This window comes from Myodes glareolus, chromosome 4 (genome assembly GCF_982192425.1).
Source record: "Myodes glareolus chromosome 4, mMyoGla1.1, whole genome shotgun sequence".
Taxonomy (NCBI): domain Eukaryota; kingdom Metazoa; phylum Chordata; class Mammalia; order Rodentia; family Cricetidae; genus Myodes; species Myodes glareolus.
This window is the reverse complement of record NC_142029.1, coordinates 79703238-79721201: the sequence shown is the minus strand read 5'-3', so window position 1 is coordinate 79721201 and position 17964 is coordinate 79703238. Positions and strand designations below refer to the sequence as shown.

Sequence of the window (17964 nt, the reverse complement as noted above, 5' to 3'; positions counted from 1 at the left end):
TATTTGTTTACTCTAACTGTCTTAGTGCGTTTTTATCAACACAAACCTAGACAGACATGTCTGGGGAGAGGGAATTTTAATTGAGACATTACCGCCATACAATTAACCTGTAGCCAAGCCTGTCATGAGTACATTTTCCTGATTAATGGTGGCTATAGGAGGGCCTGTCCTACGGGTCGGTGCCATCTGGATTCTAGCAGCAGGCAGGCTGACCAGGCCGTGGAGAGCAAGCCAGTAAGCTGCACCCTCCACGGCCTCGGCACCAGCTTCCCAGCTCCAGTTTTCTAGCTTGAGCTCCTCCCGGACTCCCTGGGCGATGAACTTAAAGCCAGAAACTGAAACAAGTTCTTTCCTCCCCAAGTTGCTTTTGTCCGTGGTGTCTTAGCACAGCAGTAGAAACCCCACCTAAGAATATATACACAGATATATATATATGACAACAATTTATAGGGGGGGGGGGAGGTCGTTAATTTGAAAAAGAACAAGGCCAGGGCGGTGGTGGCGCACACCTTTAATCCCAGCACTTGGGAGGCAAATGGCAGGCAGATCTCTGAGTTCGAGGCCAGCCTGGTCTACAAGAGCTAGTTCCAGGACACAGTCTCCAAAAAGCTACAGAGAAACCCTGTCTCGAAAAACCATAAAAACAAAACAAAACAAGGAGGGGTATCTGGGAAGATCTGGAGGAAGGGAAGGAGGAAATGATGTCATTATAATTTCAAAAATTAAATAATTTGTTTAACCAATCAAAGGGTTTCATGCCTGCTAGGCAAGCGCTCTACCGACTGAGGTACTTCTCCAGCTCTGGGCTTCACACTTAGGAACAGGTGTGGTAGCATGTCTGCCTCTCCAGCCTTTGAGAGGCTGCAATAGACACCGTACCCAAGGCCAGCCTCAGCTCTCTATACACAAGGAGTGGGGCTGTGGCTCCTTTGTAAGGCACTTGTCTAGCATGCTTAGGACCCCGAGTTTGTACCCCAGTACCAGAGTGAAGCAGGGAGAGGAAAAACAAAGCCCACCTAAGAACACTCAGGAGGCTGAGGCAAGAGCACACCTGGCAGTTTGAGGCCTACCGGTGAGGGTTACTTAGTGGATCCCAGACGAGCCTAGACTGCAGAGTGTGATCCTCTCTCTTTGGGTTTTTTGAAGATTTATTTTATGCCTATGGTGCTCTCTCTGCATATACACCTTCTTACCAGAAGAGGGCACCAGATCTCATTACAGATGATTCTGAGCTACCTTGTGCTTGCTGGGAATTGAACTGGGGACCTCTGGAAGAACAGCCAGTGCTCTTAACCACTGAGCCATCTCTCCAGCTCCTGTATGATCCTATCTTTAAAAAAAAAAAAAAGTACGTCTTTCAAATGTGCAAACATTCCTCTCTGCTTTCCATCGGGGACAAGTATGAAAAACCTGACATAGCTTCTATATTGCCAGGAACATTCCTGAAGTCAGTCAGACAGACATAGCCTGTCCTTACTGAGTAACCCCTGCTGAGGACTGTGGGAAACAACTCCCCTACTACAGACAATATGGGATATATTGACTTTATTTTGGAACATATCTCAGGAGTATAGTTTTATCTCAATAATTTCTGGATCTATCCAAAAAATAATAAAGGAAAGACAGCCAGTTGTTAACTCCTCCTCTGAGAGCACTGAGGAAATCTGTTAATCAAACAAAGCTAAGCTTGCTGAACCTAGGAGATCAAGGAGTAGCAGCCTAACCCCGGGTCTTAGTGGCTCAGAAAGATTCTGGGGTGAGCTCCTGATCCGAGGGAGGTCTGCGAAGCGGTGAGTGGGGAGGTTGGAAGAGAACCGTGAGTAGCTCAGTCGGTAGCTGTAGGGAGGCTTTTCTTTATTGTAATATTTTGGTTTCTAGTTCAATCCCCTTACTCCAGTGATGTGTTTATATAGATACTCTTTCTTCAGGACTTCTTTGGGTAAATTATATGTATGGTGGGATTTTCCTGTTTCATCTGTGTTTTCAGGACCTGGCAAGGTGTCAGAAACAAGGTGCTCCGTCTCCTTGATCCTCAGGTGACAGCACATATATCATTAGACTGTCTCCAAACAGCCCCAGCTAATCCCTACACAACAAGGTCGAACAACTGATTGCAGGCCACTAAGGGGTGATCTAAGAGGGAGGAATTGAGAACCCCCGGTGCTCTCGGAGGAGGAGTTAACAACTGGCTGTCTCTCCCTTATTATTATTTTTTGGATAGACAGAAATTATTGAGATGAAACTGTACTCCAGAGATATGTTCCAAAATACAGCCAATATATTTCGTATTCTCTGATCTAGAGGAGTTGTTTTCTTTTCACAGCCTCAGCAGGGGTTACCTAGTAAGGACAGGCTTTGTCTGACTGACTTCGGGGATATTCCCAGCAACACAGGAACGGAGAACTTTATACATAGATTTTTATCTGGCAGACTCCGTTGAGCTCTGTTTTTCTGGCGTTCGTGTCTTTGTTTTGTCAGATTATATCTTTGTAAATGACAGTTCTGTCTCTAACGTTGCAACTTTTACTTCTGTTCTAATGTGGCATTGGTCAGAGTCTGGAGAGCAGAGTCCAGGATCAGGTGTGATCGTGGCCCCTCATCTTGCTCAGCATATCAACCGGAATGTATATAAATTCTCTCGGACAAGCGTAACATTTATTCTAGATTTTCACTGTACCTGACATTTATGAGTATAAGGAAATTCCTTTCCTTTCTTGTCAATAATTTTTCTCTTGACCTATGGTGCCCTGAAACTGTACCCATGAAAGTGGAGGTTCTGTCAAACCCTGTGGCATCTGGCTGATTGTCACTTGACTTTCTTACTCTGCATTTGGCCTCTTGCTGCGATCACTGGGGCTCTCTCCTCCTCCATGTCGTTTTAAGCTGTCTTCTCTTAAGCTAGAGCAGCCTTGCCAATGGCAAACCGAACCCTTCAGCTCTCTTCTCTTCCTCCAGTCCCTGGATCCCTGTTTCTAAGGCCCTCTTTGTGTTAGCAGGCTCCGGTGGCCACTGTCTCTTTCCTGGCCATCATTCTCTTGGTTTCCACGACTGTGGCAAGCTGTTTCTTCCCATTTCTCTGATTGCTTCTTGGGTTGTTTTATGAGCTGACCTTTCTACATAGGTCCTTTAAATTTTCCTTCCCAATTGTTGTTGTTTGTCCTTTTCCCACGCTTCGTGCTAATCCCAGGTGATAGCTACCAACTATCCTGCCTTTAGCTAATATTACGTGCTTGCATATTTCTATCGTAATTTTTAATTATATTTATTGTGTGTGTGTGTGTGTGTTTTCACACAAATGTGTGCCACAGTGTACTTCTGTGGGTCAGAAGACAACTTGTGGGAGTTGGTTTTCTTCTTCCACTAGGTGGGTCTCAGGGACGGGACTCAGGTCCTCATGCTTGGCGACGAGCACCTTTTCCCACCGAGCCATCTCACTGATGCGCTTCCAGATTCTCAGTGTATGCTTCCATCCCAAATGTGTCCCAAGAGCAGTACATCGAAATAGTCAGCCACTTTCTGAATGTCTTCATCTGAGCTCCCAAAGACACTACATATCTAAACGATTCATAATGCTATGTCTTGCAAAGTTTCCCCCACATATATCTTGGTGAATTTCATAGCTCTTTATATATCTTAATCACTTTCTAATTCTTAATATTGCGTATTACACAATAAGCCCACCGTGCAGTTGTCAAGAACACAGAGTAAGGAATTGTTTTAGGGTTTCCTTTCTCGTCCAGATAGATTCATGCCCTGTTCATTTTATGTCCCTGTGATCTACGTTCCTGTCTTTGACATCTGTGTTACCTTTGTCACATTCCCAACTTCAGTTTGCTGAAATCCTTTCTGATGCTCCCACTTCCCATATCCTGTCTACTCCTGCATCTCTGTATTTCATTGTAGTAAGTGTGAAAATACTAGGTTGTTCGTTCCACTCCCTTGATTTCGTTCCGTCATTGGCTTCTGTTGCTTTCCAGGTAAATTCCAAAGTGTTGGTAGAGCCCTTTCCCATTGCTTCTTTTCCCACACTCCTTTCATACGCCTAGCTCTCCAACCGGACCAAAATACCCGAGCACTCCACGCTCTTCTCTTCCTAAAGTCATGCTCCTCCCATGTACACCTTGCCAGCTTCTAAACCATTGAGAATGAGTAAGAGACAAGGGTTACAACCCAGGGTTAAAGTGAGTGCTTAACATGCCATTGGCTCTATCTCCAGCACAAAAACCAAAACAAATGCAGTTATGAACTGCCAGACACCTCATTATATAATTATAACAAACAGAAAAAGCACCAGGTGGTGGTGGCACATACCTTCCCTTTAATCCCAGCACTCGGGGTGGGGGTGGGGGTGAGAGGCAGGAGGATCTCGGTGAGTTCGAGGCCAACCTGGTCTACAGAACAAGTTCCAGGACAGCTAGGGCTACACAGAGAAGCCCTGTCTCAAAGGTAAGAAAGAAAGAAAGAAAGAAAGAAAGAAAGAAAGAAAGAAAGAAAGAAAGAAAGAAAGAAAGAAAGAGGGAGGGAGGGAGGGAGGGAGGGAGGGAGGGAGGGAGGGAGGAAGGAAGGAAGGAAGAAAAAAGGCCAAAAAAAAACAAAAGAAAGGGAAAAGCAAGTAGTAGTGCAGAAATGGAAAAATTAGAACTTGAATACACTGCTAGTAAAAATGTAGAATGATACAGGTGCTGTGGAAAAGAATTGGCAGTTCCTCAGAGAGCTAAATGTATTTTTTTAAAAAAACATTTTTTTAAGAAAAATGCATGTGCTTGAACACACACACACAGTTTTTAAAAAGTTAACGTAGAGTAATCTTATGACCAGAAATTCTACTTACCTTTATGCCACAAGGAATTAGAAACACTTATAAAATAATAACTCTATGTTAATGGCAGCAATATCGATAATAATTGAATAGTAGACACAGCAACTGATGCTGGATAAATAATGTATGCTGAATAAAAAAATCCAGCAGCTGATGAAGGATGAATAAAATATGGTATATTTATTCAGTAAAATTTATTTGTCATGAAAAGGACAAAATAAAATGTAGGCAACAGCATGGTTAAACCTTGAAAATGTTGTCAGGTTAAAGAAAAAAAAAAAAGCTAGGAGCTGAAGAGGTGTCTCAGTCATTGTCTGCCCTTCTAGAGATCCCAGGTTCAATTCCCGGCACCCACTTTGCAGCTCACAGCTGTCTATAACACCAGCCGCAGAGGATCCAGTACCCTTTTCTGGCCTCCATGGGAACTGTGTACGTATGGTGCCTAGAAGACACATATTCAGGTAAACAGACACATAAAATAAAATATATTTAAAATCTCAACCATGTGTGGTGACACATGCCTTTAATCCCAGCACTCAAGAGGCAGAAGCAGAGGCAGGTTTCTTTCTGAGTTGAGCACAGCCAAGTCTAAGAGCAAGTTCTAGGACAGCCCGGACTACACAGAGAAACCTTTTCTCAAAAATCACAGCAACAAGAGCAACAGCAACAACAAATTATCTTTTTTATCTATCTATCTATCTATCTATTTATATAAAATTTAGAATAAATATAATCTAGTCACAAAGGGCCATATATTAAAGATTACATTTTTAGGAAGTGTTCAAAATAAACAAATCAGTAAAAATAGGCAACTGGTTACCTAGAGCTGAGGGATATAAGATATTACTTAGTAAAATCTAAAATTGACTTTCGGGATAGATGTTCAGGTCTATGGATGTATTATTGAGAGTACACTCTACATTTTAAATGAGTAAATCATATGTAAATAGAATCAGCAATTCTGCCTTCAAATTTTAGTCAAGGGCTATTCATTAAAGAGTTTGCTTCACTAAGTTAAGTCCCCAACACCAATCTTAAAAAAAAATAATAATAAAAAGACAGCATTGTACATCTCCACACTGGAGAGGAGGAGAAAGGAATATCTCTGGCGCTTGCTGACCAGCTAGTCCAGACTACTGTCTGAGTTAAAGGTTCAGTGAGCAGCGTTGGTCCAAGAAAGACCAAGTGCAGGCTGAGGAGACAGTTCAGTGGTCCTTGGATAAAGCATTTGATGTGCACAACCTGGGTTCAAATGCTCAGAACCCAAGTAAAGGCAAGCGCAGCACACATGTATGATCCTGGAGGTCCCATAGTAAAAGTGGAGGCAGAGATAGGAGAATGCCAGGAAGCTAGAAAGCCAGCCAGCCTGGAGCGCACAGTGGACAAAGGAAGGAACTCATCTCAAACAAGGCTGAAAGCAAGGGCCTGAGGTTTACCTCTGACTGACACACACACCAGCACTGTGGCATACACATACCCTCCTTATGTACACAAATGTGTATTTATGACACATACACAAGAAAAAATTATGTGGAGAACAACTGAGACAACACCGTCAACCTCTGACCTACACACACACACACACACACACACAGATGCACTCACACACACACACACGCACGCACACACACACACAGATGCACTCACACACACACACGCACGCACACACACACACAGATGCACTCACACACACACACACAGATGCACTCACACACACACACACAGATGCACTCACACACACACACACACAGATGCACTCACACACACACAGATGCACACACACAGATGCACTCTCACACACACACACACAGATGCGCACACACACACAGATGCACTCACACACACACACAGATGCACACACACACAGATGCACTCACACACACACACAGGTGCACTCACACACACACAGGTGCACTCACACACACACACACGCACGCACACACACACACACACACACACACACAGATGCACTCACATATACAAAGACAAAGAATTTTACAGTAACCATCTCCAAGATTTCTTCTACATTTGAAGTAAGCAGTCTTCCCAGAGACTCCTCCCTCCCTCCCTCCCCACCCCCAAACACACACAAACACCTCTCTCCTACCTCCACCTTTCTTGCATCTCAACTTTTCTTAGTGTTCTGATTTTATTTTTGCAAAATTTTTATTTTGTCAAAAGGATGGGAACTAAGACATCACACCATCATGCACACTGAACAAGAACGCTACCACTGAGCTAGCCCCTCAGCACTCTTTCATAGTTTAAAAACCGTTCCTGGGAGCATTTCAAGTAGACCTCCTTATTGCCTCTTTTACTATAATTGAGTCAGAACCACTGAAGACAAAAGGAATTTCTTTGCTTTATTTGCACCACCTGTGACTGAGCTTGGTTTCTGATGCAGGGCACACATGGCTTGGAAGGGTGTAAGGAATACTGGAACAAGTCTTGCCATTGGCTATACCAAAAAGGAATAATAACATTTCCTCATGCAATCAATGCTGATTGCTGTACAGACACAGAAATTGAATATGACTTTAAATAAGAGGGTTTTCTGAGTAGATCATGCTATGTCAGATTTTTAGATTATTGGGAGGTGTGGGTTTTTTTGTTCATCTTTTTTTTTTTTTTTTTTTAGTAAAGTATCACTTTTAACCCCTAGAGACTTGAAACTTGACTGGGCATGGTGTCTCATGCCTTTTAATCCCTGCACGCTGGAGACATAGGTAGGCAGATCTCTGAGTTTGAGGCTAGCCTGGTCTACAAAGTGAGTTTCAGGAGATCCAGGGCTACACAGAGAAACCCTGTCTTGAAAAAGCCAAAAAAAAGTCGGAGGGCCTGGAGGGATGATTTAGCAGTTAAGAACACTGGCTTCTCTTCCATAGGACCCAGGTTCAACTCCCAGCGCCCACATGGTAGCTAAGAATGGTCCAGTTCCAGGGAATCTGACACCTTCACACCAATGCAGATAAAATCAATTTAAATAAATGATCTTTTAAAAAGAAAAGAAAAAGCCAAAGTGGAGGGAGGCAGGGTTGTGAATACTTTGCTCTACACCTAAGAGGTTTATTTAACGATTACCACCCATGTCCTATTTACTGACAACTTTTGTCAAGTTACGCTAAGGTCATCATGTCTCCCTGGTGAGGTAATTAATTTGAGAGATGCACTAGAGTCTTTTATGTGTGGTTAGCCAGAGATTTTCTCTCTAGAGGAACTGATATTCCTTGGACTTTGCCAGGACTATTTTTCTTTTTGGGGTTTTGTTGTTGTTGTTATTATAGCTACTGCTGTTGTTTTGTTTGTCCTCTCTAATCTACCCCTTACATCTCTGTCCTAACAGTACCAAGTGTGATGGACAAGATCAGAAGACCAGGGAAAGTGGATCACTCTCCTGGGTTTGTACCACTAGGAAGTGCTGCCAGTCCTTCTGACTCGAAAGTCCTTGGAGTCCCCTGAATCACAGGACGAGAATCGAATCCGTGACATCTGTAGATGTATTTAAAGCACACTGAATATGTACACACGAGACAAATCTGTTGCTGAATGGTATTTTATTAGCTTAATAATCTGGGCCGGCCCTTAGCATTAATAAGCTTCAGCACTCGTCACAGATTTTCATTCATTGATAGGAAACTTCCTTGTTTTAAAAAATGCAGTGAGAGAAAGGGAGTCTACTTCTTAGGGGCTGCAGTGACAGCAGGCTTCTCTTCGCGGGTGATGGGAATGGTACGCTCAGGGCCAGAGGCCTGTTTCCTTGGTCCATTCACAGTGAGGACCCCATCAGATGACAGGGATGAAGTAATGGTGAGAGGATCCACATCAGCCGGGATCCGGTACTTCCTGTGGAACTCCCTAGAGATGAAGCCGTGCTCGTCCTAATCCAGGAGAAGGAAGAAAGAAGAAGAGAAATAAGAATGGGAAACACCATCACTTGGCCCAAACTCAGACATTCCCTCCCCTTGGGTGAGACCAAATGGCCCTGACATCATAAAGACAAAAGAAATATCTGGAGTTGGGGATATAGTCTGGTGGTGAAAGGCCCTGAACTTCATCTCCAACACTGCAGTAAATATACAGATAGCAAAGTCAAGGGCTGTTCATCCAGGTTTAAGCCTAGAATAAAACTGTCCAGATATTACAACTAGGGGCACTAGCCACAAAGGGATGAATCTCTGTTGGTTGTCCTTTAGAATTGAGGATCTACGTCCTTGAGGAAGCCCATAAGTTGTCCCAGTTCCTCATGAATGTCTCAGGATGTTCCTAACCCATAGGATCGCTGATATTATATAAGGTGACTCTATCATGGTGGTCCAGTCTTAAATTATATGAACAAAACTGAAACAGCCTGAGGACATTAATATACACTAATGATGCACAGGTTCTGAGTTATTAATTTTGATTTGCTTTTTGAGATAAGTAGAATTTCTCTGTGTAGATGTCCTGGAACTAGCTCTGTAGACTAGGCTGGTCTTGAACTCAGAGATCCGCCTAACTCCGCTTCCTGCGTCCTGGGATTAAAGGTGTGCACCACCACGCCTGACAGAGTTAACCATTTTTAAGAAGCAATCATAACACCTTTTTCAGGAAGTCAAGAAAAAGAATTGCCAAAAGTGCAAGAGGAATTGTTGACCTAACCCTTACACCTGAATTGCAAGGATCCACCCAAACAAACCTCAATTCACTGACTTCCTTACAGCTAGAAGCCTGAAGCTCTGAAATGTGGACAAACCATGGAGTTTAGCATTAAAATGAGCAGAAGAAGAGCCATGAAATCCTGACCATCTAAAAGTCACAAGACCGGAATGCCTTCAACCCTGTAGTTAATATCGTTATGGACAATAACCATTTTGCACAACACACTACACCTAAATCAGTGGTTGCCAGTTTTGAATACAGACTGAAATTACCCAAGGAGATTTTTGTAAAATGTTGATGCCTGAGTTATATTCCTAAAACTTCATATGTAATTGGCCCTGGGTGTGCCTGAGGGATTGAAAAGCCTTCTGATATTTTCATGTCATCGGACAACAAGGCAACCAAAACAAACAGTAAGGGGACCCTTCTCTCAGCAAAAGCATAGCAATAACAACAGCTCTACCCCTAATTTAGCTTCCTAGCCATTGATTTGCAGCTCCTGCTCTAGTCCCTTATGCTTGGGGCCTGGAATTCTGCCAGCCTTGGAGACTGGTGGCAGTGCCTGGCATCCAGTGTGCACTCAGTGCATCCACAAAAGCAACAGACCCGTCCACGCACCTGGCGCTCTTCGTGCTTGCCATGAACTTCAATCACATCTCCCAGCACCTTGACTTTCAGTTCCTCGGGGGAGAAGTGCTTCACATCCAGGTTGACAGAGAACCTGTCCTTCTCCATCCGCATCTAGAATGACAATGGGGGGAAGGGAGGAGAAAAGATGGCAGAATATTTAGTAAATTGGAGAAGACTCACTGTTCTATAGATTTACTTCTTGTCCAGGTAATTTATCTTCCTCTTTACTGCTAAAGAAAAAAAAATCCCTTTCTGAATGACTCTGATGCATAGTGTTCTACAAGGGACAACTCTTGGTCATCAGTCCCAAACTTTACTTAGAGGCACAAGGAAGAAGATAGGTCACTAGGGGGCATGGCTTCTGCTGCCTCTCTACCCAATGCTGGCTTTGTCATTTGTGTAACAGACAAAGGCCCCTTTTTCTTGTTCAGCTCCCTGCCAAGTTTCCTTCCCACTCAATCTGGAATGTTCTGCTGGTCCTGTCCTTCCAAAGCCCTTGCCCACTCAGCTCCTGTTTCCTCACACTGGAATATTTTTAAACCAGAGTGTTATCTGTGAGAGCTTCTGTTAATCTTATCTGTTCAACCCTTTTCCCACCCTGTTAGGACAAGTCGGGGCTTCCCGGAGCAGACGTGCATCCATTCCTCATAAGCCATGGAGTGAGGTGAGTACATTCTCTCAGCCATGAGAAACCCAGAAAATCAGAGGCAAAGGAAGAGAGAGATAAAATATAGTGATTGATGTTTCCAGCTCCTTCCAGGGGGCATGAAAAGTTCAGAATGAGTGGGTTTCTCTCCGATCTCTATGATTGGAGATGATAAAATATGCCAGGACCTGGTTATTAGGAAGGTAAGTAAAGGAGTTGAAGCAGTTCTTAATGCAAATCATTATGGATAAAGCCAGAAAGGGACACCCTGCTTCATCGTTAGGGGACAGAAGATGAGCTTCGCTATGCACAGAAAAGAGTAACAGGAAACAGAGGAACATCAAACAGAAACAGAAGAAGAAAACAGTGACCTCATCTCTCCATACCTTTGCACACACACACGTGCCTGAGATGACTTAGGCAGCGACAAAAAGGGAAACAAACGGAGTCGTAAGTGTCCAGGAGGTTCCAGGAAGGGTGCTCCTGCCCTGGCATGGGGGCAGACTCACCTCTGAGAGTCCAGTGTCAATCCAGCTGGGTGCCCGAAGGAAGGAGGGTGGCCGAAGGTAGAAGGGGCTCAGAGAAGTGGCCGTTGAGAAGAGGTCAGACTCCAACAGGTGCTCTCCGAAGAACTGGTCAAAGAGGCGGCTGGGGGAGTGGAAAGGGAAGAAGGGACGCCGGATCCAGGGGTGGTGGATGGCGATGTCCATGGTGGCTAGATGAATGTAGTCTCAGTTGACTGGTCAACTCCTTCAGTTGCAGCTACAGCCAGCCCCTTATATATGCAGTCTTGTGAAGCTTCTGGAATGGTGATGTCAGGGGTTTTATTATCCCAGCTCACCGCCAGTCCATGGAGACTTGTGACAGGATTTGGCAGGGTGACACATACCCAGTACTCACTGAGCTAAGAAAAGAGAAACACAAACACGGGCTGAGCTGGCCGGTGACTTGTCATGGTCTTGTTTCACTAGCTCTCTGTCCACACCCGGGGACACCCACCCCCATCCTTGTTCTCTGGAGCTAGGACAGGGTCAGGAATCTCAAGCAGCTGGTGGCGTGCCCCTCCTCCTCTCCTGTCTTGCATGCCAGGGGAGTTGAGCCAGCAACTATCTTGAGCCTGGGCAGGGACTGGAATCTTCCTAGGTCGGGCCCCAGAGACATTAACTCTTTGTGGTGCCCTTGAGGACAGCAGTGACCACCAACGTGTCAGTCAGTCCCAGGTTATCGGATTGGAACCCTGAGTCGACCTGGATTCAGAATACTCTGAAATTAAAGAGACAGAAAATGCATCTTGCATCTTTGATGCGATGTGTGCATGGTGCCTACCACTGAGAAGGACAAAAGGTGATACAGAAATGCACAGTTTGTGAAGGCCCAAACCCTCAGGCACTGTACCAATTTCTTTTCCTAACTCACTCCAGGACCAGGACCCACCAGCTGTCCTCTCAAGCCTCTGCAACAGCTGAAGGGTGTGCAGAGGAGGGGACTGAGGGGGGTCCAGGCTGTGCTGGTCACACCCTCATCACACTCTGGGCCCAGGCTCCTGGCCCTCCCCCAGAGGCATTGCACTATTTTCGGTGGTGTAGACCCCGCCCCCACTCTGACTGAGTCCTGGCTCTCCCTCCAGCTAAAGGGGTCGCGTCGATCTTGTTGGGGCTGCACTTGGGATCAGGGCTGCCAGTCACAACCTCAGTCATGTCTGGCCGCACAGTGCCACATGCCCACCCAGCCACTGCCGAGTACGAATTTGCCAACCCCAGCCGCCTGGGTGAGCAGCGCTTCGGAGAAGGTATGGGCCCAAATGCTTCCCACCCCCACCTCCTGAAATTCTGGGCTCACCGCCCAGTTTCACTGGCCTCCACCCTACCTGGGGCTTAAGTGAACTCCTGGGCCATCTCCCACCCCAGACTCTCCCCTCACGCCAAGGCTCTCCTCTTGCTACAGACTTCAAGACAGGCTTTAGACCTGCAGGGCTTTGGGTGTCCGGGCCTTGCAAGCTGCATACTTTCTGGTTTCGTTTCTGCCCTCCCGATTTTTGCTTGTTTCCCTCATTGCCATCTCATTTCCTTCCTTTCCCAGACCCTCTCCAGCAGCTTTCCCACCTGCTCTTCCCAGGCCCACTCTCCTGATCTCGCCTTTCAGCCCCGTGCACACTACATTCTCCCTCATCCTGCCTCTTGCTTTCTCTCTCTGCACCCCCAGGTCTTCTTCCAGAAGAGATCCTGACCCCCACCCTCTACCATGGCTACTATGTTCGGCCTCGGGCCGCCAGAGCTGGGGAGGGCAGTAGGGCAGGGGCCTCAGAGCTCAGGCTCAGCGAGGGCAAGTTCCAGGCATTTCTTGATGTGAGCCACTTTACCCCAGACGAGGTGACCGTGAGGACTGTGGACAACCTGCTGGAGGTGTCGGCTCGGCACCCCCAGCGTCTGGATCGACACGGCTTTGTGTCCCGAGAGTTCTGTCGCACCTATGTCCTGCCAGCAGATGTGGACCCCTGGCGGGTTCGAGCTGCCCTCTCCCATGATGGCATCCTTAACTTGGAGGCGCCTCGAGGTGGCCGGCATTTGGACACGGAAGTCAATGAGGTCTACATCTCTCTGCTCCCTGCGCCTCCTGACCCAGAGGAAGAGGAAGAAGTAGCCACAGTTGAGTCCTGACCGCCCGCGGGAGAGCCAGCACCCAGTGAATCTCCTGTCTACGTCTCACGGGGATTCCAGAAGTCCACCACCCCAGAGGTAGCAGCGTCCTCAGGGGAAGGGACAGATGTATGGTCCACAGTGTATGATTTGGTTCTTTGATGTATCGTAGCATTTGATTTAGTTCTGGGTGGAGATGAATAAACCCAAACCTTGGGGTCTTGTTTGTGCTGCTCCTGTTCTGTGGCCTGGAAGACCGAACCGCGAACGGATTGGAAGGTCATAGGGAGCAATTTCCACTGTGAAATGTGCCCATCGTCTCAGCCTCCTAAGCTCACACTTGGATGCTGAGGTCACCCCCGGAAGCTCACGCTGGCTCCAGATCAAATTCCTAGCCATAATTTTCTCACAATGCAACAAAAGAGAGAATGATCCTGGGAGGGAGAGGGATAGGCCATCCAAATAGCCCAGAGGGCACTGTCTGAGCCAGTGATTAGAGACACAAAAACAAGGGTCTCCAGACTGTCTGGCCTTTTTGGGTAGGGGTTAGAAAAATGTTTTCTTTTTTGGCTGGGGAGAGTTTCCTAAAGCTCTGGGGTGAATGTTTTGCTTTCCTGTATCAATGGCTTTGTCCCGAAAGGTCTCTGGTTGAGAGAAGGGGTGTGCATATGTGGGGTACAGACACTAATTCACCACTATCCCTGAACCCACAGCCTTCCCATCTTGAGTACAGCGGAGGCCCATCCTTGATTTTGTAATAACCCATAGAGAGGAAGCACAGAACGCCAGCCGTCCTAATCTAAGACTCAGGGCAGCTTCCACTGTCGTTCTGCGGTGGCAGTGGTCAGGAAGGCTCAAGGCGACTTTAGTGCTGGGAGAACAGTGCATTAAAAAATGTCAGTTGGTTGAGAGAGGCTGTGGCTATTCTCTTCGCAATCAAGAGAACGTGCATGTGTATGATTTGACAGGTGTCCTGAAGAGTTCCTTTCTCTCACTCTTTACATACATACATACATACCTTCATTCATATATATGTACTCCAGGTTATGGTAGATAGCTGAAAGTCTTTCAGTAATGTTGTTTCTTAACTCTTGGAGGTTAAAAATCCATTTGAAACAGGACAAAAGCTATCAATCTTCTTACCAGAAAAATACACACACTTGTAAATTCGTCAGCTCAGCTTTTCTCCTTGGCTTTTTTTTTTTTTTTTTTTTTTGTCAGCTCAGTTTTTGAGATTTGAGATCCATACCCCTCTTAGGGATGGGTGGAACTCCAAGGTAAGAGCACTTCTTCAAGTAATTTGATTATTGGCTTAAAAATTGCTTTCTTTTCCAAACCAAAGCAAGACCTGGAGTGTAGCTCAGTGACAGAGAGCTTGCCTGACAGGCGCAGGCTCCGGGGTAGAGCCCCAGCACTCCATAATGAACGGATGCAATAAAAGTATACCTCAGAGAAACAACATTGACTATATTCACCTCTTCATTTAGCTCAGTAAATATTCATCAAATAATATACAAGTCAAGCAATAAAGTGTGGGAGATAAGCATTGTAGAGATAAATAAGAACTGGGTCTCTTTGATTCGCTACCCTTAGTTAAACCTAGCAACTGGGTGAGAAGAAATGCAAAAGGCCTAGAGTAAATCTGAAGAGAACAATTTCTCTAACAAAAGAAGCACATACTTTATAACAGTGGTCAGAAAACTGCCACTTGCTGACCAAGGTTGGCCGTGTGTGTGTGTGTGTGTGTGTGTGTGTGTGTGTGTGTGTGTGTGTGCGTATGTGTTTTATCTATCTATCAGATAGATAGATAGATAGATAGATAGATAGATAGATAGATAGATAGATGGATGATAGGTTTTTTTGATACAGGGCTTCTCTGTATAACAGCCCTGCCTGTCCTGGAACTCACTCTGTAGACCAGGCTGGCCTCGAACTCACAGAGATCCACCTGCTTCCTCCTCCTGAGTGCCACCACCACCTGGCATATATTTTTAAAGGTTATAAAAGGAAGACTATATGCATGGTCTGTAAAACTTAAGATATTTATTTACTCTCTAGCCTTTTGGGGAAAGTTTATTTGGTCTTGTATTGTCAGCTATGAGATTAATAACCTTTATCTTTATGCAAAAAGTTAAAAAACATGGTTAAGGTTTAGTCCTACAACTGTGACACTGAAAAAATAGCCGCCTTTTATAACTACATATAAAAGCTTTAAATAAAAAAAGGAAGTAAATGAAAGTTGGATGCAGTGGCACACACCTGTAATCCCAGCTCTGCAGAGAGGGAGTTAGGAAGACTGAGAAGCCAAGGTCAATCCTCAGCTACATCAAGAGTTTGAGGCCTGTCTAGACTTCATGAAACCCTGCCTGAAAATAATAATAAAATAAAGATTTTCAAATTCTCAGATTTCAGCCTGAGCAGTTTCATAATTCTTTTTATAGTTGAACTTAATTGGCCTACTTACTTGTTTGGGGGAAGCAAGCCTTACACTCATTAAGCCCACACTCTACCTACTCAGCCCTGAGCTTGTCTAAGTCAGAAAAAGACTTTTTAAGAAGGAAACATTTGAAGATCTCTAATTTAAAACAAACCTGCACTTCATCAAAATTCTTTTAAAGTAATTGAGAGGTGGTGGTGTACACTTTTAATACAAGGACTTGAGAGGCAGAGACAGGTGGATTTCTGTGAGTTTGAGGCCAGCCTGGTCTACAGAAGAAGTTCCAGCACAGCCAGGGCTACATAAAAAACTCTGTCTTAAAAAACAAAACAAAACCTTCTTTTAAAAGTTATTAACCAACTTCTGTGACATTTTGAGCTGCAGAGATTTTGAATTTCACAAATAGCCTACTTCATTTACAAACATGCATTTATATGTGTGTATATAAGTATTTACATATATAAATACTTACGTATATCTACACAATTATGCTTACATACATATCTATATATGTATAGATATGTATGTGTAAGTATTTTTATATGTGAACATATAAATATACATATACAAATGTATGTATATATGTGTGTATGAGTATATATGTATGTATATATATGTGTGTATACACACACACACACACACACACACACACACACACACACCCTCCTGCCTCAGACTCCAGAATATCAAGATTATCTGCAACTACAGGCTGGTACAGAATCTTAAAAGGCTTGGGTCCTGGAACCCTAGCTAGGGATGTCAAGGGAATGAAGAACAGATGCACAGACAAACATCTAATGAGGTTCAGGTTGTCTAGCACCCCAGCGTGTTTATTAGATATAGCACAGGGGAAGGTCAGCAAGTCTTGGTTAGAGGCTTCTTTGTTGGACTGCAAACTTTGGGGAGGAGGAGGTCGAAGTTGCTAGTCTTTGTACACACTGACCAATTGCTCGTAAACATCCATCCTCGAAGGGCTGAGCCCATATCAAAATATACATTCACTCAGGACTTCAGCCTCACAGGGCATCCTGCATGCGAGCACATTTCTTCTAAAGCTCCTCCCACCCCCAAACTCACTGCAATTGTGCTTCATCCTTTCAGCCACATCCTGTAGCACTTTCTGTGCCACCTACACACACACACACAACTTTCTTTTGTAACACACTGACAATAGAGCTTGAAAGTCAACTAAAATTATTCCAGACGCGGACCGTCCAGGTCAGATTTCAATGGAATACTCATTCGTCTATGTTATCGCTCTACACGTGTTTTAATCTGTTTAAGGCGTATCAGGTTTTATACCCCCAAGTGCTTTTTGTCTTTTCTGTGGCGTTTCTGGCCCCCTGTAAATTACCTGAAGAGGTGGCTGGCAATGGTGCAGATTATGAAGGGCTTTGAGAATTCTATCCCGTGACAGGAAATGACTCCTGGCTTTTGAGTCAGAGAGATGAAGCAGGTAACAGGATGAAAAGAATATAGTTAATAGCAAAATACAGAATGACCTGCAGGTAAGAAACATGTGCAAGGATTGGAACACAGGATACTAAAATAAAATGCTGTACCGTCTGGTTAGTGGCTGAGAACAAGAAGTAATAATAGGAAGAATAGCTAAGACTTACTGAATAAGTTCCATGGGCCGGGCCCTGGACTAAAGCTTTATATATACACATCGCATTCAAGAATCACCGCTGTAGAAGGCGACCACTCTCATCCTATTTTTTCTCAGATGGGGAGGAGTTCAGAAGTCAACATACTCTGTGGAGTGCAGGGCTGATTATGGGCATCCCAGGACAACACTTCAGATGCCAAGAAAATGTTTAGGATTGGAATTGTGGATTCCAAAGATTCTCTTGGAGCCATAGTTTTCCCTTTTTGTCGTTGCCGTTGATTTGAGACAGGGTCTCTCTATGAATTTCCGGCTGTCCTGGAACTTGCTCAGTAGACTAGCTAACCTCAAAGTCAAAGAGATCCTCATTCCTCTGCCTCCTGAATGCTGGGATTAAAGGCATGCACCACCATACCCAACCTGGAAACATATTTTCTAAGGGAATTCACTCAGCTGTATCATAGAGGCTGGTCAGTGAGATCTGGGTCATTGGAGGCAGAAACTCCAAGCAGGGGTAGGTGGAGATTTTGTAGTCCTAAACTGGGAAGAGGA

The 17964-nt window shown here is 44.8% G+C and overlaps 2 protein-coding genes across 2 annotated transcripts; one reads left to right on the top strand and one right to left on the bottom strand.

Moving 5' to 3' along the window:
• Positions 1 to 8356: 8356 nt before the first annotated feature.
• Cryab (crystallin alpha B) lies at positions 8357 to 11696 on the bottom strand. The gene is made up of 3 exons (XM_048417284.2): positions 11243 to 11696; positions 10076 to 10198; positions 8357 to 8697 (listed from the first exon to the last, which is right to left on the bottom strand). The coding sequence occupies exons 1-3, from the start codon at positions 11441 to 11443 to the stop codon at positions 8494 to 8496; spliced, it is 528 nt and encodes a 175-aa protein (XP_048273241.1). The 5' UTR covers positions 11444 to 11696; the 3' UTR covers positions 8357 to 8493.
• Positions 10547 to 13595, top strand: Hspb2 (heat shock protein family B (small) member 2). Its single transcript, XM_048417282.3, has 3 exons — positions 10547 to 10751; positions 12361 to 12522; positions 12936 to 13595. The coding sequence occupies exons 2-3, from the start codon at positions 12429 to 12431 to the stop codon at positions 13388 to 13390; spliced, it is 549 nt and encodes a 182-aa protein (XP_048273239.1). The 5' UTR covers positions 10547 to 10751; positions 12361 to 12428; the 3' UTR covers positions 13391 to 13595.
• The last annotated feature ends 4369 nt before the right edge of the window (positions 13596 to 17964 follow it).

Bases quoted from the DNA above. Each gene is read 5' to 3' on its own strand.
- Cryab (XM_048417284.2), bottom strand. From the start codon at position 11,443: ATGGACATCGCCATCCACCACCCCTGGATCCGGCGTCCCTTCTTCCCT. The intron at 10,199-11,242 runs GTGAGTCTGCCC...TTGTCATTCTAG, and splicing joins TTGACACTGGACTCTCAGAG to ATGCGGATGGAGAAGGACAG. The intron at 8,698-10,075 runs GTGCGTGGACGG...CTCCTGGATTAG, and splicing joins GCAAGCACGAAGAGCGCCAG to GACGAGCACGGCTTCATCTC.
- Hspb2 (XM_048417282.3), top strand. From the start codon at position 12,429: ATGTCTGGCCGCACAGTGCCACATGCCCACCCAGCCACTGCCGAGTAC. The intron at 12,523-12,935 runs GTATGGGCCCAA...CTGCACCCCCAG, and splicing joins TGAGCAGCGCTTCGGAGAAG to GTCTTCTTCCAGAAGAGATC.